The sequence below is a fragment of the Corvus kubaryi genome, unplaced genomic scaffold, assembly GCF_017639235.1.
Source record: "Corvus kubaryi isolate FWS band 111438036 unplaced genomic scaffold, C.kubaryi_AGA036_p1.0 37382, whole genome shotgun sequence".
NCBI classification, from domain to species: Eukaryota; Metazoa; Chordata; class Aves; order Passeriformes; family Corvidae; genus Corvus; species Corvus kubaryi.
The window spans coordinates 5,130,610-5,152,217 of NW_024581124.1; the positions used below are offsets into that span (position 1 = coordinate 5,130,610).

The 21,608-nt window shown below is 43.9% G+C and overlaps 1 protein-coding gene across 1 annotated transcript; it reads left to right on the plus strand.

Annotated features, from left to right (window-relative positions):
* The first annotated feature begins 235 nt into the window (after nucleotides 1-235).
* PPTC7 (protein phosphatase targeting COQ7) lies at nucleotides 236-21,580 on the plus strand. Its single transcript, XM_042035057.1, has 6 exons — nucleotides 236-687; nucleotides 9,745-9,924; nucleotides 12,631-12,829; nucleotides 14,949-15,072; nucleotides 16,729-16,858; nucleotides 18,196-21,580. The coding sequence occupies exons 1-6, from the start codon at nucleotides 486-488 to the stop codon at nucleotides 18,252-18,254; spliced, it is 894 nt and encodes a 297-aa protein (XP_041890991.1). The 5' UTR covers nucleotides 236-485; the 3' UTR covers nucleotides 18,255-21,580.
* Nucleotides 21,581-21,608: the final 28 nt, after the last annotated feature.

Genomic DNA, 21,608 nt, shown 5'->3' on the forward strand with positions numbered 1-21,608 from the left:
GGGAGGCGGGGCCGACCTCGCGCCCCGCCCAGCGCCGGGGCCCTCAGCTCAGCACGCGCGGCGAAGATGGCGGCGGCGACGGGCGGCGGGGCGCGGGGGCGGCGCGGGCGGCTCTGACAGGGCACCGCGGGCGGCGGGGAGCGAGCCCGGAGAGAGCCCCGAGAGCTTCGCGGGCAGCTGGCACAGCCCCCCTCGGGGGGGGGGGGGTGGGGGTGTGGCGCGGAAGGCGGGGGCGCTGCCGGCGAGCCCGGCCGTGAGGGGCAGCGCGAGGGGCAGCGCGCGGGCCGTGCGGGGCAGCGAGGGCCGGTGAACCACAGCCGGAGGGACGAGGGTCCGCGGCGGGCAGAGCTCGGAGCAGCGGCGGCGCAGGCCGGCGGGCAGGGGAAGGAAGGCTGGCGCCCTGCGGCGGGCGCTCGGCGGGCAGGAGGCGGCTGCGCCGGTGGCTCCCCGCGTTCCTGGCGCTCGGCTGCTGGGCGCCCCACGCCATGTTCTCGGTGCTCTCCTACGGCAGGCTGGTGGCGCGGGCGGTCCTGGGCGGCCTCTCGCAGACAGACTCCCGCGACTACAGCCTGGTGACGGCCAGCTGTGGCTTCGGCAAAGATTTCCGCAAGGGCATCCTCAAGAAAGGGATGTGCTACGGGGATGACGCCTGTTTCGTGGCGCGGCACCGCACCGCGGATGTGCTGGGTAAGTGCCCCGGCCGGGGGCTGAGGTGGCTTCGGCCTCGCTGTGTGACCTCCCCTCTCTCCCGGAGCTGCACATGGCGAGCGGCTCAACCTCCGGTCGCAGACAAAGGAGCTGGTTCTGCCTGTCAGTGTCACCATGAGTTCGCTTTTATAGCTTCCCAAGGAAGCTCTCGTGTTCTTTGTTGCAGCTCTGTCCGCCTTTGGCGTGGGGGGTTGTGTGTGCCGGCTGTCCGGGCCCAGCCTGGGCGTTTCACCTGTGGGTGCCTGTAAGGCCCGGTGGCTCCAAAACTCAGAGAAACAGCTCCCAGTGCGTTTCACTTTCTTTCTTTTAACACCTAACCGAGCCCCGTGTACATGCATTGCATTTCCACAGAAAAGATCACTTGAACAGGCACTTCCTGATTTTAACGCGTGCAATGCCCTTGTCAAGTGAAAGGCAGAGTGACATTGAGACTGGAATCAAATGTCAAGCTTCAGTTTCGTTGTTTGTTCTGGCCTGATTGCACTCTCTGGTTTAGAATCATGGGTGAAATAAATCTTAAGGGTTCACATTTTAGAAGTAGTGAATAATTATGGATAATCAATAGAATCTTCAGGCTATATGCGGCATTGCTTTTGACAGTGCTTGACCTTTCTTCTGTGTACTCAAGGTTGAATTTGGCTGACTGACACTCTGCACAAGTTAGTTGTGGTATAACTACGAGAAGCAAATTTTCACCAAAACTTTGACGCTTCCTCCTCCCTGTCCCTTTCTGTGGTTCATTTTTTGCATTCATTTATTTTAAACCGGTGGGGTTGCACTGTGGCATCTCATGCTGTGGAAGTGGTTGATGGTTCTTCAGTTTGGCGCTGTCATTGTAACTTGGTTGCCATTTAGTAGAGCCGAGACATTTTCCTCAGGAAGCTGTAAGTTGGTGCTAGGTAACAGTTATTGCTGGTTGTTCTCAAGGGAGCTGTTACTGTAAGTGATGCCACAGCTTTCAAGATGTGGAAGCTTGGTGCGTGCATTTTAGACACTCTCCATCTTCTCTGTGGTGCCTCTTCCAGATAAACTTTTTTGGATTAGAATTAGCTGTTGGACACTCTTCCTTCAGCATGTGACTAACCCTGGCTGCCTTTAAAGTTCATGCTAGGCCAGCACTGATAAATCACTGAGCAATTGGTGTTTGCCCTTAAGAGAAATGCAGAATCTCCTGTATTTTGAAGTGGACTCTTGGTGTGGGGAAGGAATAGATTTAGCCCCATTTGATGATGTTTAGGGGATTTTGGCCATATTTGGTAATTACTGTATGTGGACCTACAGTTTGTCTTGTGTTCCTCCTGGAATCAACAGAGAGTTGCGTTTCTAAGTTGGTCTTTGCATTAATTTTCATGGCAACTTGGAAACAAACAGAATTGTAGCTCCACTTAAGGATCAAACAGCAAAGAGGGCAGCAGACCAGGATGTCTTAAGTACCAAGAAGCAAATAATTTAAATAGAAAAGCTGTTGGTTTGTTTGGTTTTGAGCTTTTCTCCCCTGGTAAAGCTATTTTTATGTCAGTTTTTTATTGCTTTTTAAATATGCATACTGAAACCCCAAAATCTCTGTACTTCCTGCAAAAACATGAATATTCCAGTGGGTTTTAATGCTTCTAACTTGATGCTTTTTCTTCATCTGTAGCTCTTAAGTTTACAAACAGTAGTTTTCTCCCAGTTTCTGCTGCTGGGATCATCTCTTTACTCTCTCAACCAGCCGTTTTGCACTGCTGCAGAGACAGTTTCAGCACCACCAGTGTTTTCCTGCCCTCATTTCCTCTTACTCTCATCACAAATCTGAGGTTCCTTAATGATTTTTTTTTTTTAAGACCCTCATAAATTTTGTGCTACTTCAGTACCTAACTCTGCACCTCAGCAAAACTGAGCTGCAGTTTTGGGTTTCCGACTTAATTTTTTGACATTTAAGGAAGAGGCTCACGTGGTTTGAGCCAAAGTGAACACTTGACACAGTAAATTTCAAGTGTATCACTTGGAGTGAGTAGTCATCAGTGACAAAGCCAGGCCAGATAATTAATTAAAAATTCCTCTGTGCCAGTGTTTTCTAGAACCAGTGTATGGAAAGCCTGCCTGTGTGGGATGGATTGGGTGTGGTGGAACAGTGAAAGAACTACTCCCAGCCGTTTGGCATGAGTGCTTGGGGATTCATTTTCTTAGGTCAAACAAGAGTTGACTTGGAAGCATGTTTATGGCAGAATCAAAATGCTAAACACTTCTTTTGTTATATGTGTACTGTATAGTTCAAAGGCTGAATGTTTAACAGTGTCTTCTAGTCTGAGCTTTGTCCTTTCATGGTAAGATCAGCAGGAAGCTTATGAAGAATCAGGTTATTTCCAGTCCTCCCGTAGTTGTACAAGCTTGATAAGGCCTGTTACTGGTGTTCTTGAATACTTGAGAATTTTGTCTCATTTGTGCTTTTGTGTGGAACTTACCCATCAAATTTGTGTGTTTTCTTCCCATGCTGAGCACAGGGAGAACCAAGAAGCTCAGAACAGGAGCTTTTCCTTAGGGATCACCCTGAGAAAAGGAAATGGCTTTACTGCTAATGTTAATCTCTAGAGCTTTACAATTCAGGCCTGTGTTTCCTTTCTCTGCTGCTTGTACTACGATGTACTTTTCTGTTCATTCACTGCCAGTGTCTTGAGTGTTCAGATCCTCAGAGTATTGAGATCTCTCACAGAGATTTGGGAGATGTTCTGTACTGCTTGATATCTGATGCCTTTGGAACTTTTGAGGACAGAAATACTGGTTTTTTCAAAGCTGAAAACCAAAACTCTTCAGGAACTGACACCTCTGTTTTTTCTCATTAGTATGCAAGGAGGATTTTTGCTACATAGAGAACAAGGCAAATTTTTAAAATTAGCTTGAACAGTTTTATAACCATTTCACTAATGTACCATTAAAGCCAGTGTTTCCACCGCTGGAAATTTTGAAGTGTCACATGCTGGTGATAGTTTTTTTTCCTTAATTTTGGGATCTGCCTTTTCTTGCTTATTCCGGCCTTATCAGGCTCCTGATGTCTTTGCTCGTTTTTTATGGATTTTCCAAGCTGTTGTGTGACTCATTATTGAAACAGTGCAGCAGCCAATGCGCATCCCGTGACAGCATCACTTATACAATGTCTGTGCTGGGTACAAGTTTGGGTGTAGCCAGTGTGACTTGACTCTTCCAAACTATTTCTGTCCCCCAGGAGTAAGGAAAAACTGTCTCACAGCAGGAAACTGTTTGTTCACTGCAGAGTTAAAATTTGACAATTGTTCTATTTGCTGCAAATCTTGATTTTTAGGTTTTGAGGGGAGGGGAGTGTCTAGGTGCTGCAGGGCAGCTACTCTAAAGGGAAAGGAACTGCACTTGGTTTGCAAATTAAGTTTGTCAGCAGCCTGCATAGGAGGCAGGTTAAACTGCAGTGACAAAGCCCCTGGAATATTGTCAGTGTCACTGTCATCAGGAAAAATAAACTTCAGCACCTAAATGAATTTGTAGATGAAATGTCAAGGTTGTTCTGGCAGCTGTAGAGGAGGAAGGGATTCTTACTTGGATGCCTGAAGGTTATAGAGGACTGTGTTAAGTGGTTTATTTGGTATCATACCCATTAAAGAGATTGCTGCCTTATCACAACTTATCACACTAAAGGAGGTGAGAATCGCCCACCTCCCTTGGAGTAGCCTTTCACCTACTGTGTTGGAGAGCTCAGGGCACCTGAGAGGCAGTGATCAGAGATTTGCAGAGCTGCACACATGTCTTAGTTTGTAACAGGTCACAGGCAATTTTCTGTTTAACATGGTGCTGGCATTTGTAGGGAAACTACAGATTGAGAACTCCCCCATTAATAGTCACACTGGCTGCCTTTCTTGTCAGCAGAGCTGCTCTGGAGCAGCATTGAATAACCTCTGAGAATGAAGCTTATATCTGGTTATTCTTCCCCACAGTTTCTGCAAGGACACTGCACACAAGTGTTCAGGTCAGAATTTCCAGTTGAACGCTAGTTTTAGCTGTAAATGCTATTGATGCTTGCTGATGGCAGCCAGTTTTCCATTCATACACAGATCTTGGCCTGAAGGAAGAGCAGATTCTGTCAGAAATCAGGGAGAAATAAGCAAAGCTGAGCACAGTACCGGAGGTGAGGGTTAATCATACCTATGTCATAGGAATCCTTGGAAAAATCTCCTGCTCTTTGCTCTGGTTCATCCATGCTGTGAATACTGAGCCTGGGATGGGTCAGGCTGGCAGGGATTTATTTCAGTGTCTGCCCCCAGTACCTGTCCTTTCTCATCAGTTCCACAGTCACTGAACACCCTGAGAAATTAAATAGTTGTGACTAGGGAATTTTTTGTAAAGCCTTCATAAATAAATTATAGTTTAGTGTTCTCCTGGAGCTCCCCAAATCCACTGAGTGTTTTCTCAGGCTTCAATAAAATAGGGAAGAATTCTACCTGGAAAAATCTGCTTCAGGAACGAGTATGCTGTAGTGGGGGGGAAATAGATATGAGGAACTGTTGCTTTCTTCTGGGAGTAGATGCACAATTTAATGTTTCCAGTTCCCTGTTTCTCCTTCAGTTTGTTCTTCAAGATCATTGCTCACTTTGCCTTTGTTTTTTGCTCCCTGTTGTCACTTACCCAGTTACTCTTCCAGAGCCTTTCTGTTTCATGCAAGGGTAGTTTAAGTTTTACTGTAACAGTGTGAATAAGTAACCTTTCCTTCTGTAACTTGTTAGCAGTCACACACAACCTGCCTTTAGGGATTTGTATTTAACTGGGCTATTTTCTTTGTCAAAACCCTGGGGAGGGGATAGACACCCTTTGGCTCTGACAGATCCAGGGAAGCTGCTGAGGGTCAGTGCTGGCTTTGAGCATTGGACTTGGTTTTGATGGAGAACCTGTCTAGGTGTGTGTGATTTATCCTACCACTGATAACACAACAAATCTTATCAGTTTATCTCAGTTCTGATATGTTGACAAATACTAGGTGCTATATTTCAAACTTGTGTGGTGCAACTCATTGCACCTTTCTACCATTTTAGCCTTCATATTTGATGCAAAATTCAGTTATAAATATATCCTTTTGATGTTCTTTTAGCAGTGATTCATTGCTATTTCAGGTAAGAATCTCAAGAAATTGAAAGTTCAGTAGGATGTGCGGAGTGCCTTAGAAAGTTAATTGTGGTTGCATGCAAAAGCAGCTCCTGCTGACACATTTGTGCCTGCCTGGTGCTTCTCTGTGTGATTTTTATTCTTGGCTGATGCAATATTTCAAAGTATCCATCTCTCAAAAGGTTTTTGGGACAGGGTGGTGCTTTTGGACTCTGACTGCGGGCAGGTTAATTTCCCAGTTAAGCAGAACTGGCCCTCATAACATTATTTATATTAAACAGGGTTTGATCAGTATCAGGGGTTTGTTATGAACTCTCAGGCTGTTTAGTTTATATTTGCTCTGAACCAGGCAGAACACCTGGATCTCACACAAGTGAGTGGTGAAAAGCAGATATTGCTGCTTTCAGCACTGGCTGGTTTTCCCTGGGCTTCTGCAGGGAACTCATGTGCTGGCAGGCAAAACAATTTCGCATTTGGATTTCAGCTGCCATCTTATCCCAGGTGCTTTTAGCATTTTGAAATCAGCTTTAACAAGTTTCACTGCCAGCATCCTCCCTGGCTCAGTTTCAGTGCTGCAGCATCAGTCACTTGTGCTTTGTCTTGTAACTTCCTGACAGGTGTTTCTGTAAGAGAGATTTTGATACTCTGAATCTTTGAGGAGTTGGAAAAAGCCAGTTTTTGGATTGACACATGCAGCAAGTATTTTATCTGGCAGGCATATTTGTGTATTTTCCAGCACAAGGCAATGTAGTGGAGTGTTAACTCTCAGATTCTGAGAAATCTCTGTAATATAGTTAAATACTTGAGAAGTATTTATTCTTCTGAAGTAATTTATTGTGAAATTTTCAGTTGCTTTATTTACAGTGGTGGTTCATCTGGCTGCAGGCATTGCACTGTCACGTGGATGTTTGTGTAATTTCTGCATGGACTTGGAATAGCCACAGAAATGTTCTTTCTATAAAATTTTCTCATTTACTCAATGGCTTGAATGAAAAAAACCCCAAGGTTTGTGTACAGTTCAATTTCAGCAATTCTCAGCCATGCAGTTTGTCTTTAATGTCCTGTGATTCCTAATTTGTAACATGGTTAATACTGGAACACAATGGTTTATGGCTCAAAGGAAAACATGAGTATTTGTTGAAAAGGTAATTATTTTGAATATATACCCTTTTTTTTTCTTGGATGAAAGCAAAGGTATTATATATAAATAGAGCTTGGCATTATTCCTTGGGAGTGATCTTGCCAATAGCAACACCTTTGAATTTTCTTTTGATGACAGAGGGAAAACCTGGTATTAATCAAAGTTGAGTGTTTAGTTTTTACTACTTCTGGAGTTTGAAATAGTTTCACTCCTTATTTGCTGTATATCAAATAGCACAAAGTTTACTTAAACTTTATTCTCATTTACATTTCATCTATTTCAGTAGCAGTTTACTCAAACTGTTTCAAAATCACATATTCCTCTCCCATGTGAAATTGTTCAATTTACAGAGATTGTAGACTGCAAAGACGCTGGGTTTATTTTAAAACCATATTGAAGGTAGGACAGGATGATTAAAGGTCTTGGCCCCAAACCTTTATAAACCCCCCTCTTCTCCATTTGGGGCAAGGCCAAGAAATAGAGTTGGTAGCTGGTGGGGGGTTGTGGAGGTGTCACTGAAAGCAGCCTCCAGGGTCTGCTCCTGAATGCAGTGGTTGTGTCAGCTTCTGTGCCGGGGTGGAGCAGGGAGACAGCGGAGCTGTCCTGGTGCTGTGGGATCAGACAGTGTGTTCTCTCAAGTGTGGTATCCAGCAAAGCCAGAGGAGCTGCTGGTGGATGTCTAGAGGGTGATTGCACTGCACTGCACTGGCAGAACCTACTTAAAGCTGTTTATAGCTTGCAAAAAGCAGACAGGAAGGCAGACAGACAAAGGCAGTATATGGCTCAGGACAGAGTATGAAGGGTGCTGCCATGATTATGGATTCATATTTCCTGCCTGCAGTAAGAAATGAACAAAGAAAGTCAGATGGCGTGCTCATTTTTCCTTTAAAAATTTAATAGGTTTTGATAATTGGCCTTCTCAGGTGCTTGCTGTGGTGGCTTTCTGGTACTCTGTGCTAAAGCTGTAGTGTTTCTGTTCCAGTGTTTCCCAGCACTGATGTAAAAGGCTTTCCTGGATGGCTTGAGGGAGCTCCGTAGCTTCTGCTGAGCTTTGTAACTGCCTTGGGAGCCAAGAGCTTTGGGCAGCATTTATCAAACATCATCTTTTCATTGCATTAACCTGTTGTTAGTGAGGCAGTGCAGAAATACATCTGGGCCATGTTCATCTTAAAGGGAAGGAACAAAAAGTTTATCTGGTACCTTCACATAAAGCACCATCATCTGACCTGAAGCTGAGTTTCTGTTTCGAGTTCTGGATCTAGAACCTTTCCTTTATGATCTGTTATTCTAGACTTGTCTGTGTGGCAGCAGAAAGCAAAGGGTTAATCCAGTATTAATATGAGGTTGTGAGACCTGTAGGGAGAGGATTAATCTGTTCTTGAAGGATCCAGAAAAGTAATTTCTGACAACGCAGGGTGCTTTTGCATGAGCTCCTTGCCAGGGACTGCTCAAAGAGGTGAATGCAGGGATCTGCATTCCTGTAACATTCTTCTGAGAAAGCAGAGGGACAAAGCAGGTGTCTAAAAGGTTGTGCACTATTTTAGGGAGAAATCTGATTAATGTTGATAGGCTGTTCAGAATCTGCCTATAACCTCCTGTCAGATTATAGTTCACTCCAAGGTCGGCTCTAAACCTCCCGTCTCAGTTTCAGACCATGTCCCGTGTGAAGGGCGTTCAGAGATGAGGAAACTGAGTTTTATCTTCTCACTCACATTTGCATGCCTTTGATAATAGCGGTGTCTTTTTTCCTGAGCAGACTGTCCTTCAGCACAGTCTGAGCTCTGAAATTCATTTTTGGTGCTTTTATCATGAACATATTTCAGCTTTACTATGTTTTGGAAATCTGCTTGAAATTATTTGTCTCGTGCTGAGGATCAAAAAGATTTTTGGAAAAATTTCCACAAAGTAACATTTTAATCTCAAATAATACCTTCAGCGGTATTTTGCTTTTGTCATTTAGGCAATTGGAAGAAGTTCAAAGTTCTTAAACCAAATGACCAGCAGAAAATGTGTCTGCTGCTCACCTCCCTCTGTTCACCCCCTTTCCATGACCACAGTCACTGTTTTCCATGTGGTTGCTTAGAAGCTTCCCAGGCTTTGGTAGAATTGGTCTAATTTTCTGATCTCCGGGTTATTTTGAATAACTGAAAATTGTCTGGATCACAGTCAGTTTTCATTCTCTTGCTTGGCTGAAGCTGTAAGCAACAAACTCTCCTTGAAAGGGGTAGGTCCCAGCATTGTGTTGGTTACATGGATTTTGGAAAACACTTGTAAAATGGGGATTTATTTTCTACAGATACTGAGAACACCAAATAGAAATCATTGTCCTTCATATGAGTAGGTAGTCTGGAAAAAAAAACTGTGCTGCTGAATAGCAGCAAGTGTTTCTGTGTCATTTCTGTACTAGTTAAAATGTTGACCTTCACTTTTAAAATTAATGAAACCTCTTCCCTTTTAATGGACTGATGAGAGGTTAATGGGATTGAATCCCCATCTTAACCCCAGATTTCTCATTATTTGTTCTGTAGTGGAGACAGCCTCCTCATTCTCAGCATTAGACTTTTACCTTCCTTTCAGCAATTCAGATTATATTTGGAATTTGGTCTGGGAGCTGATACCAGAAGTTACCTTAAAAATATTCAGAAATTTGTTACGTTAACCAAAAATGTTTTCCAAGCCGGTGCCATGTCCTACCTTTTAGTTACTTAGATCGTAAGTGATGCAAATAATTAAACCCTTTGTTTTGAAAGCCACTTCTGTTCAGGTAACTCTGGTTTTGTGTTTCCTTGCAGGGGTGGCAGATGGTGTAGGTGGCTGGAGAGACTACGGGGTTGACCCTTCTCAGTTCTCAGGGACTCTCATGCGAACGTGTGAACGTTTAGTAAAAGAAGGACGGTTTGTTCCAAGCAATCCTGTTGGAATTCTCACCGCAGGCTATTGTGAGCTGCTGCAGAACAAAGTACCTTTGCTTGGTAAGACACCAAAAGTATGTCAGTTCAATCTGGGTTGTGTGTTACCTACACATGGGCTTACTGAAGGGTGCTTGAATCTGTTATCGTTCTAATTTGCAGGCAGTTAACATCTCTTAATTAACTGAAAACATAGAAATGTAGTTGCCTTGGTGGCATCCTTATTTTCTACAAAACTGTTTTAATTAATTTAGTAATGCAGGGAGTGTTGATGTGTGTGTATTTATCTATAAAATACAAGGCAAACGGTCTTTCTGTGGGAAGGGTGAATTCACCAGAGTTTGCAGAGCGAGTTCTGCAGTGGAACACACTGTGCACATGTGCTCACTCTGTATTTTATATGTATAAATAACTGTTCTCTGCTAAAAACTCTTCATGGCTGGTTGTGGCTTTCTGCTTCAGCTATGCAAGGAAAAGTATTTTCTGAGGATAATCGGATGCAGTTCTGTTCATTCCTGGCCTTACTCTGCTTCTATTGCCTTTTATGTCCCGTGGACTCAAACCCCAGTTGGTTGACTTCAGTAATTCATATCATGCGATCTCTGGTAGCATTATTTTTATAAATCTTTGTGGGGGGATTCATTACAGATCTTTCTGAAAGCCAGCTGAAGTAGATGCTTCACATATTTTGTGTTAACCTTGATGGGACACGGCATTCAGCTGCCTGGGGACTGGGAGCAGATAGAGAGGTGACACTTGGCCTCAGCTGACAACTCTGCCAAGGGGACACTTCTCTAAAGGACATGAGACCTCTTCTGCACCAAGAAAGTGTTTGCCCTGCATGAAATGCACAGGGCTCACCTGACCTTAAGCTGCTGTGCCAGAGCAGTGCTGTGTGAGCTATATTTAACTTGCCTGCTGAGCTGGGAACAGATGTTCTCGCATTATATGCCGAAAGAATAGGTTGGAACCTCAGGAGTGACCTTAAGTGTCACGAAAAAGCAGTGGTCAGTAATTACATTAGGATTTGGTGTGTTGAATGGTGCTTATTTGTGCAAAGCAGATGTAGCTGTAAGTGAGCTACAAAGTGGGGCACTGGCGAGAGCTCTCCCTACGCCTTTGGAGACGGAGCAGCTCGGCTGGGCTTGACCTTTGCAGTGCTGAAAAGCAGCGTGTGCTGAGTCACAAGATCTGCATTCCACACATGGCCTCCTGGTTACACTCTGCTAATAGAGTTAGAATTTGAAACTAATGATCCTTAGTGTTTCTCCTTTAACTGAGAACAGTATTTTTAGAAAGAGGAATAAACCCCTGGAATTGCCACAGCAATGCGCATTTAGAGTTTATTTAAAATAAAGAGACAGGAGAAGATTTCATTAAGAAAGATTCACTAGGCAATAACTTTTCCTTGCTGTTGTGCTTTAAGCCTGGATACTTGGTTCATCAGGATTGATCCAGTAAATAATATAAAACTGAAAAGGGGAGAATCTGTGCCATTTATTTAGTCACTCTTGTGTTGCAGAACAATTTTGGACACTGTCACATATAAAATCAGAATTTTTTCCAGATATACTGCTTTGACTTAACATTCATTAAGGGTGGAGAAGGTCCTGTGTGTTCACTAGAGAACAGATTCAGGGCAAGTGCATTGCAGGGAACTCTGTATGTTAGAAAGAGAAACATCTGGAACGGGCAATGCCTGGAGCCAGCTGGACTTCTGCTCTAGCAAGCCTGATCCTAAGCTTTGCTCACTGCAAGCTTGTGGTCTGTCCAACATGGAGCTGTGCTTGGAAAATCCTGCTGGAAGAACATGGAGGTAGAAGATGAAGACAGTTCATGAGCTGGTGATACGGGGCAGAAGTCGAGAAGAAATGCTGTAGCTGTATTTCACCCCCTTGGGCATTGAAAGGTCTTTTGGTGGCTGTGCTGTCCTGTTTGCAAAATTGAGCGATGGCTGTTTGCTGTGTAGGACTTCAGGTTTCTTTGCAATACAGCATTTTTGTGGCTTGCAACCAAGCACACTTGGTGGCTACTTCCCAGTGAATGAATGGAGAATTCCTCAGTGCCCTCAAGCGTGGCTGGGATAGTTCCAAGCACAGTTGACATCATGTTTCTGCTATTACTTTAATTTGGAATAGTATTTGTCTCTGAAACATGTTTTCCTTAAACTTGTGGAGTTGGTATCCTGAAGACATGACAGGATTATTATTTTTTAAACCTGAAGCAAGCTCTGCAGAGCCAGGCTGGGAGGAAAAGCATTTCATGTTCTGAGCAGAGAAATGCAGCAGGACCTAATACTTAATTGCAAACAGTTCTTTACTTGGTGTGGTTTATTTACAGCTGATGAGTGAAACTGTGTGGAGAGCTCCTAGTATTGTATGGATGCTACTAGAATTCTATTATCTCCATGATTTTGGAATTTCAGTATTTTATGTGAGTTCTGTAAATCCGGTCCTATAGCAGAATGTGCTGACGTATGTTGGGATGGAAAACTGTAAATAAAGCCAAACAAAACAGGTATTTGTCAGCATAACGTGTTTACCAAAATCAAAGCAGGAAGAGTAAATTCTACACAAAAATCAGAGTTTGCATTGCAAAGATTTCTAGCATTTTGCTAGTTTTATTTTATATTAATTCTGGCATTGTTGAGTATTACCATTTCTCCTGACTTTTAAGCTTTGATAAGTGTTGTAATTATTGAACTATTGATCAAATCAGTGAGAGAACAAGCAGTTTCTGTAAGGCTGACTGCAGTCACTGTGTTTGCAGGGAGCAGCACAGCTTGTATAGTAGTCCTGGACAGATCAAGTCATCGTTTACATACAGCCAACTTGGGAGATTCTGGATTTTTGGTAGTCAGAGGAGGAGAAGTCGTCCATCGATCCGATGAGCAGCAGCATTACTTCAACACTCCCTTCCAGCTGTCAATAGCTCCACCAGAGGCAGAAGGAGTTGTCTTAAGTGACAGGTAAGGGGGAAGAGGAACCTTAATTTTTAACCTGTGCATGTGACCAGCTCCCAAAAAGTTGCAGTTTTGCTGCTGTGGGGCTCTTCTGTAGCACATAGGATTTAAACAAATATCCAGACAGGTCCTGCACCTGCCACCCTCCCTCTTTAGATAAAATGGGAACATTTCTCACCCTGTACTTAACTTTGTACCTGTTTTCACAGTCTGAATTTATTGGGCTGTTCATGGTGGCATATTCCCACAGCCATGGGCATGTTCTGATCCATGGGGAGATGTCACCCACTATAGCTGGTGTGTGGACAAGTGGCTGGACTTACCAGCAGCTTTGGTTCCAATCCCTGTCTGTGCTCCCTTGGGACTGTTTGGAGTAGCTAATTTAGATATCTTGGCACCGAGGTTGCAAGTGCTTGAAGAATAGAGCAGAGGGACATGTGACTGTAACTTGTGTTTCCAACTTGCTGTTTCCAGCAGCATATTGTATTTGACCAAAACGAGCAAAAAAACTGTTTGGCGGAACACCAAGCTGGGAATGAGAGTATGAGGAAAGGACAATCTGTTCACAGAAATGAGTTGTTTCAAAGGCAGGCTTGTTCTTGTGTCTTCCCCTAGGAATGTCAGGCTGATCCATCCTGACTTTGTGAAGTCTCACCAGTAATATGAAATAAATTCAAAACCAAACAGCTTTCAAATATGTGTTAAAATGCAGCTCTCAGAAATGTCTCCCTCATTAAAGTAATACCCCTCATGTGAATATGAGATGGTAACAGAATCCTCAAGGAGTGGCCGTGGAATACAGGGAATGCAGTAGGCAGCTGAAGTTTTGGACTCAATGAGCTTGAGTGTTTTCCAGCCTGAATGATTCTGTGCATTATCAGGGCTGATGCAGTAAAGGTTGAGACTTTAATCCAAAATAGCTCTTCTTGAAAGTGTTGGTTAAGCTGTTGAAACTCCTGACCATTCTTGTGTGTGCATTCATCCTGCAACTGCTGAGAGGAAGCCAGGGTAGGACTCTGAAATTAGAACCTTTCAGTATTCCAAGCTCTTTGTTAGACTAAAATTAAATGATGGTTCGAAATTCTAGAGCTGTAAAAATCTTAATTTTCCTGATACTCTCTGTCATCTGTAGGAAGATCATAAAAACAAAGAGCAGAAGGATAATTGATAATGTCCAGTGGAAGTCAGGGAAGCCAAGTAATCTGAGTCATCCAGTAATAAGGAAAGCACAAGATAAATGTGCTCCCACACTTCAGCTCTGAATCATGATTACAGCTTTCTGCCTGGTTCCTGCACTGTTCCTGACGTTAATTAGTACTCATGCTCCTTGTCGAAACGCTTCTCCTGTCCTTTTTTATTTGTTGTCCCAGTTTAGTGATGAATTTGGCTATATATGGGCATAGGCAGGCAATCTTAACTCCATCAGCCTTCCTGAAGCTACACATCAGTGGAGCAAAGCAGCTCCTCTGTGTTTTGGCAGAGCCCAGTGGCCTGGGATGCAGCAATTTCTCGCTTTTACAGACCCCTGAAGAGTGTTTAAAAATGAAAGGTTTGTTATGTTGTTTCTGAGAATCAGATTTTGCAGCAATATTCATGTCCAAACTAGGTGTTTTCTCCTCTTGGTGTTGTGTAATGTGTTAGACACAAGCATTCAACAGACTCTGGTAGCGATTTCCAGACGTGTTTCATATTCCGTTGAATTAGAAAGTGATTCAAAATCCTGAAGTGTTTGGGCCAGGCCCTTTATGAATTGTCCTTTCAAGTACTGCTCTCTTAAACATCTTCAAGATGAGCAGAAGGAAGCCCTGAGCTGCCATTCTGCTTAATGGTTTCCATGGAGACACACTCCTGAAGCAGATTAGTTTGCAGGATTGTTCATGTGGGAATTTTAACTGCAAATCCTGGGTGCAATAACTGGAACAGGACCTGTTTGCAGTCACAGTGCCTGTGGTGGGGCTTTCCTGACAGCCCATCCTGGGACTAAAGCTCCACAGTGAGTGATTATTTCTTTCTCTTGCACAAACCGCCAAAGAGTAGTGAAGTGCAGGAGCTGTGGATGTGCTCTTTGAGGTTGTTTGGTGTCTTTGTGAGGGCTGGAGTCCTTTAACCTCTGTCCCTTCCCCAGCCCCGAGGCTGCTGACAGCACATCCTTCGATGTCCAGCTTGGGGACATCATCCTGACCGCCACAGACGGACTGTTTGACAACATGCCTGACTACATGATCCTGCAGGAGTTGAAAAAGCTGAAGGTGAGTGTGTGTGTCCTCAAGCTCTCACATCTTTTGTGCTGGCTAAACCTTTATAGTTAGTACCTTTACTTCTAATGCACAAAACCTTTGTGTTTTATATAAAAACCCCACCACAAAGTGCTGTATCATTAAAAGGCTTTTCAGATAATATCCCATGGGAGCAGTGCAAGGGACATTGACCCCAGAGGGCTTTCTCTTGCATCTGCATCCAGGCTGAATCCAGAAGCAGCAGCTTGGGCATAAATTTCCCAAGTGACAGCTGGTTCCATGTCAGTAACTGGTGAGGGAGGGGGAGAGGAGGAGGGGAAGGGAAGGGGGAGATATATGTTCAGTAGCAGGTGCTGCCTTTGGCCACACACTGCACCTGCAGGTTGGAGATGATACACAGGAAAATAGAGAATCCTCTTCTGGGTTACTTGAGGGTGAGCTTACACTTAAAATAACTTTCAGCTTCTCTGAAGGTTTATAAACCAGTAATTCTGACACAGTATGGGCTGTCTGAATTGTGGGTTGCACATGCTTGAAAATCTTCAGTGTTCTGTAAAAAAAAAATCCTGTCAACTGTTCCATGTTAGTGACCACAAATGTTTTTTAAATAGTAAGAATACATTAAAATATTTTAACTTGGCTGAGAACATTTAGCTTCAGGCTATTTACTTACAGAAAGGAAAGTACACTTAAGGAGATATCAATATGTATAAACTCCTTGAGGAAACTATTTTGCTGTGAAATGCAAATAAGAGAATTACAGTGTGATTTTAAAGAGAATTTGGCCTCCTCTTATCCTGCAGCTCCACAGGTCACTAATGTGTCACTGGGGCTGCAGCCACCTCACACCCTTGTTTGCAGAGGGTAAGGGTGTCCAGGCTGGCCACTGGAGCTGGAATTCCCTTGTGGAAGAAAGCTGAGCTCCACCTTTTGGTGTGTTTGGGAAAGGCACCGGAGTTCCCCAAGAGGTTCAGCCAAAAGTTAATCACATAAATGCCTGCTAATTCCCAAACCTGCAGGGAAGGCTCTTGAAATGACAAGGCATTTAAAAATGGTTACAGACAAAAAGAGCAGTGGTTGTCTGTCATGTTGGCTTGAGTGAGAAAAGCCTGGGAGTAAAGCAGCAGAATTACTGAAACAGGGAAAAAAACATCTTGGAAAAAGTGTGTGTGTGCTCTCAGTGCATTTTTTCATATCCGACTTGAAAGTGCCCCTTCACCCCAAGTGTGCTCTCGTCAGCTGGGGTGAGAGAGCCAGAGGTGCAAGACTTGCACTCAAGATAAAACAAATACTTCACCAGAGCCTGCTTGGGAGGCAGGGAAGGTTCTTGTAGGGTGCCCTGCAGGGACAGCTGCCAAATGCTCTGTTCCTTTCAGATGACATAGTTTAGTCTGTTTTGAGTAGTATTCTTCTAAGTTTCTAAATTCTGGAAATCCTCCAAACCCAAGTCTTGAGCTCCTGGTGGGGGGTTGAGGTCTGGCCATCCCTTGTGAAGATCCACAGTTGTAACCCAATTTACAAAGCCTAAAGAATGGGGAAGGCTCTGTTTGCAAGGGAATGTGATAATTAATGCCCTGGCAGTGAGGGATCTCCAAACCTGACACGGATCAGCACAACAACTTCTGTAGGCTTCTGAATAAGAATAAACTTTTTTCCTCGTGAATGTAGAACTCCAACTACGAGAGCATCCAGCAGACTGCACGGAGCATTGCTGAGCAAGCCCACGAGCTGGCCTATGACCCCACGTACATGTCACCCTTTGCGCAGTTCGCCTGTGACAACGGATTGAATGTCAGAGGTACGAGCTTCTCCTCCTCCCACTGCTGCTGTCTTGGGGAGATCTTCAGCAAAGTGAAGTTCTGCTGTTCCAAAATCCAGTAGGAAAACAGAACAGTAGGAAATGTGGTTGGCAGGAGAGCACCAAGCTCGTGTGGGATTTGGCAAAGCCCCCAGGGCCTGCACAGGCCATCCCAGCCCCGCAGAGCAGGAGCCTCCTGTGGGGAAGCAGCTGGAGCATGGAGAACACAGTGCCCTGATTGTTTTATTTTTAATCTAATCTGTGCATTCCTGCCCCAGGAATCCTGCCTGATAGGAGTTCTCCAGTACTCCTGTACTTGACTGGTTGCTTGGATTCGGGGGTGTGGGTGGTATCGTGTGAGGGTAGTTTTTTGTTTGGGTTTTTTTTAAGGTCTCATCTTACTGCTGCATTTCAGCTGATGTTCTGCCCGCTCTTTGGTAGATTTGGGATTTGTTTTTTGGTTGAATTTGCAACCCTTGTATCACTGGCATCCCCATACTGATGTCTGTTGGTTCTACTTCTGTTCTTTAGAAGGGTATTGGCGGAACACCTGGGAGACCTCAGAGCCTGAGCAAACACCTTTCTTTTAATAATTTTTTACTTTTAAATAAATAAATATAACTCTGCCAGTAGAGATGTTCCTATCTGTATCAGAAGGGCAGGATTTCCTGCAAGAACCTTAAGCCCCTTTCCTCAGGTAGCAGCTGTCACACTTGGGCTCCGTGTTGCTCCAAGCTCAGTCACTCAGTAATGAGGCTGCAGATCTCCAGAGCCCAAGGGATTGCTTTGACTTCCCACATAACAAAATCTCTCCTCTGGGCCATTTCTCCAGGATTTCTGTGTTGCTCTGGCTGTTGAGGATTGAAAAATAACTACTAAAAATGTTAAGTAGCTTTTAGGAAGACCTGAGGTAATACAGTGCTGAAGAAGATGCTAAAGAGGTGTTTGATTTACAGTGGAAATTCCTGAGGAGATCTGATTTCATGGCAGTTTACATGTAACAAAGCAGTGTCAGGTGTTTTGTGCATTTATTAAAGAGTCTGCTGAAAACAGGCTTTGTGCTCTGCCAGCTACCAACAATGTTCAAGGTTCTGACCTCCTTTTCATAGTTTGATCTCGCTGGAGCTTAAAAGGAGAGTGGTTTTGTGCTGTGTTACATGTCACTGCTCCCCTCGTTTTGGAAAGGAGGTGGGGGAGGCAGAGTTTGTGTCTATTCAAGCCAAGTTTTGAACACTTAAACCGGTTTTAAAAGAGCTTTCTATGGGGAATGTCACAAATCATCAGAAGACAACCCTCTGTGGTTTGATGAAATAAGTGGGTTTTTGCTTCCGTTGCAGGGGGGAAACCAGATGACATCACCGTCCTTCTTTCCATCGTAGCTGAGTACACAGACTGAGGGCCTGGCGCTGTCCTGAGCTCCCTGGGCCCCCCGGCCGGTTTCCTGCTGGCAGGATTGTTCCTTCCTTCCCAGCTGCTCCGGGCAGCCGGCCCTGAGCCCGGAGCCTGGCCAGAGACGCAGCTGAGGCCCTTGTTAAGAACCACTCGTAGTCCACTGGTCTTGGTCTGCCAGCAAGAGATGAAGAAGCTCAAGGCTTGGAGCTTGTCTTTGAGAGCTTAGTCCTTGTCCGGAACAGGGGGAGGATCCATCCCACAGTGTTGCCGCGTTGGAGATGTGACTTTCCAAGGAGTAGAATTGGTTGATCATCTTTCAAACTAGATCAATAGGTAACGCCTCTGCACGAGGGCATATTACTCTATTTACTAGGAACGTTTGCTGTTGTTGACAGATTCGCTGGTATGTTACAGACCCAGTTCCATAAAGCATAGTCTTGTTCCAGTGATAGCCGAGGTTTCGTGTTTCTGAGCTCCAGTTTTCAGGAGATTTATAACTGCTGTAAACATTCTGCTCTTGCCATCCATGGTGTCAGCCTTAGGAGCCTTTTCTAGTACGAGATTTCAAACAAACCTAGTTCAAGTTATATGGATGCAAATGTGTTTTGTGATTTCAGGTGCTTAACTGTGATCTTAAAAGTTCTGCAGATCATTCGTCCATAATGGGCCTGGTTCTGGATGTTTTGGCTGTGGATAATTATTATTTTTTTTTAAACAAAAATTCTAGTTCAGTCTCAAACAGCCGAGCTGGCCACAGTTGAGGTCTTGCAGCATTTGAACCCATCTCAGCGTGGGATGATGGTAAATGCTACGGTGGGAGGTTGCACAAAGAACAGCTCATCCTCAACTCTGAGCATCTTCACTTTGGGTAGATAATTCTGTTGTTGATATAAAACATAATTTGTGTTAATAATTGCCACTCTTGCTTGTAGAACAGAATATGCTGCACCAGTTTAAGTCCAGTTGATCCTTTCTGACTCAAACAGGCACCTCTTTGCTTCTGCTGCGGCAGCGGCAGCCAGTACGAAAATGGAAACTTAATGAATAATCAGCAAAACTTACATTTCAACTAAAGTTTAGGGGTTTCAATTATCCTTAATGATGTTTACAGTTATCTAACAGCCACTTCGCAATATGACATTTCCTTTTCAATGACAGTAGCTCACGTTTGTCCCCCCTCTTCCAGCCAGCTTTCCTTTTCCTTTCCTGAGGCTCATACGAAAGCTGAGAGCTGTAAAGATATATATATTTTTGGTCAGTTTTTCATTAACTTTTTTGCTGGTAGAGAAGTATGTAGAAATAAATTAAAGCCATGTTTTTATATATAAAAAGTCGGGTAATGTTGCTGTTTAGGTGAGTGCAGTTAAACTTGGTCAGTAAGGAATCTTACCTGCTCTCAAGAGGAGATTTTTACTACCTGGTTTATTGTATTAAAACTGTTTAAGTTTGAGGTTACCTCAACTTGTTTAAAGAATTTTTGTGGACTTGTACTGTATATTTGCGTAACTATGTCAAGCTTTTATTTAAGGTCATTTAACATGTACCATGTACATGTCATTTTACTATATTTCAATGCATCATGCTTGTAACAGGCATTTCATTTATAATAAGTGATTAATTTGGGAGCTCTTCAGTAATTTATCTGCTATTCCTCAATTGGCATAATGTTAGATATCTACTTTAAATCACCTTGTAATTACTTGTCAAAATGCCTTAACTACCCTAACTTGACCAAAATAGGATTTTGGTGAGGGTGTGGGGAGGATTATATTAATGAAGAAAAATTAATTAGTTTTGCGACACACGAACAGTGAGTAGTGGAGAACTTTGCACAACCTGTCAGTCCTTGTTGTTCTTAACCTGAACAAGCTGTCTCTGGCTGTCTTGGAGGAATGTATTCACATGCAGAACAGGGCTTTGTTTCTTGTTTGGGAGGGGCCTTTCTCTCCCACTCTGGGTGTCTTTACATTTTATCCAGTATTTACTCGCATGCTTCTGGATTAGAGCAGATTTGATCAATTCTTCTTTCCCTTGCCCTTCCCTTCAGGCGCTGCCCCCGTGGCCCAGGGCTGTTCTCTGCTCTCAGCACAGTCCCCAGCCCTCCTGTTGCCCCTTCCCGGCTTTCCAGACCTTTGCCTGAGGACATGTGCGGGGTCAGAGGGACAGAATTCCCGAATTTCTGTTCCTCCGGGGCCAGGCGCGCTCCCTGTCTGTATCCACAAAGCCGTTTGCCTCATATCACACCATGACTTGTTGAGTTTTTTATTTAATAAAGAACAAATTTGGGTTTTGATTTACAAATCATGAGTTTTTCCCTCACCGGGCACACCAAAGACCAGTAAAGCTTTTAGCTTTTCCATCTGTTTATAAAGCAATACTGTATTATAAAGAATTGATATTTTTATCACATGCTTGATTGTTTTGGGGTTTTTTTTAAGACGTGCACTCTGAACATATCAAACCTGATTTTTTCCTATGAACTTACGCTGTCTGCGCACAACTGATCTTTGGAGAAGGAAATGATAGGGCCCGTGCTATCAAAAATAATTCCCAGCGATGCATGAAGCAGTAACACTTGCTAGGGGTTAGCTGAGTGGGAATGTTCACGAGAGGAATGTACAAGGAAGGTGTTCCCTGACTTGGAAGCGAGAGGAGCATGGGCTGGCTTGGAGCTGCTGCAGAGGGTTGTGGTTTGTTTTGGGGAGCTGCTGGGTTGGGAGCAGGGATCTGGAGGAACAGGAGGAGCTTTGTCCCCCAGCAAGCTGGGATTGCTGCAGCAGCAGCAGTAGGGATTGGGGTGAAACAGGGGTAAGATGTGGTGAATTGGAAAAGCTCTGTGGTTCCTTGCTATTTTCCTGGCTATCTTTGGGAGAGCTGCGACATACAGTCCTAAATGTCCTTTTTCAGGCTGAAAACAAAACCAAACCAAAAACCAGATTTGGGACCAGGCAGTTACAAGTGAGTCAAGGGGAAGGGAGAGGCAAAGGTCTGGCAGGGATGGGAGGATTTAGTGATGGAATGTCCATCTCTTGGTATGGAACGTCCTTTCTCCAGGGGAGAAGCAGCTGGTGTGCGGAGAACCTGACTGTATGCAGTAGTTTCTGACAAAGATAGCTGAAACAATGAAGCAAATCTGAGTCTGTATCTGAGGATGCTTTTTTGTTGCTGTTAAAATGAGACTATCATCTATGCTTACCTAAGAGGCAATTATGTGAATTTCATGTCTGAGGTATAACTTATGCAGGAATAGTTCTGTAAATACATTTAAATAAATTGTAAAGATATTTAATAAATATAGTATTTATACTAAAACGTGCTTTTTAAAGTCAAGTTGCCTGCAAACCCTCTGTTTGTTGGT

Coding starts and splice junctions, on each gene's coding strand:
- PPTC7 (XM_042035057.1), top strand. CDS start 486: ATGTTCTCGGTGCTCTCCTACGGCAGGCTGGTGGCGCGGGCGGTCCTG. Junction 9,925..12,630: donor GAACAAAGTACCTTTGCTTG/GTAAGACACCAA, acceptor CTGTGTTTGCAG/GGAGCAGCACAGCTTGTATA. Junction 15,073..16,728: donor AGGAGTTGAAAAAGCTGAAG/GTGAGTGTGTGT, acceptor TCGTGAATGTAG/AACTCCAACTACGAGAGCAT.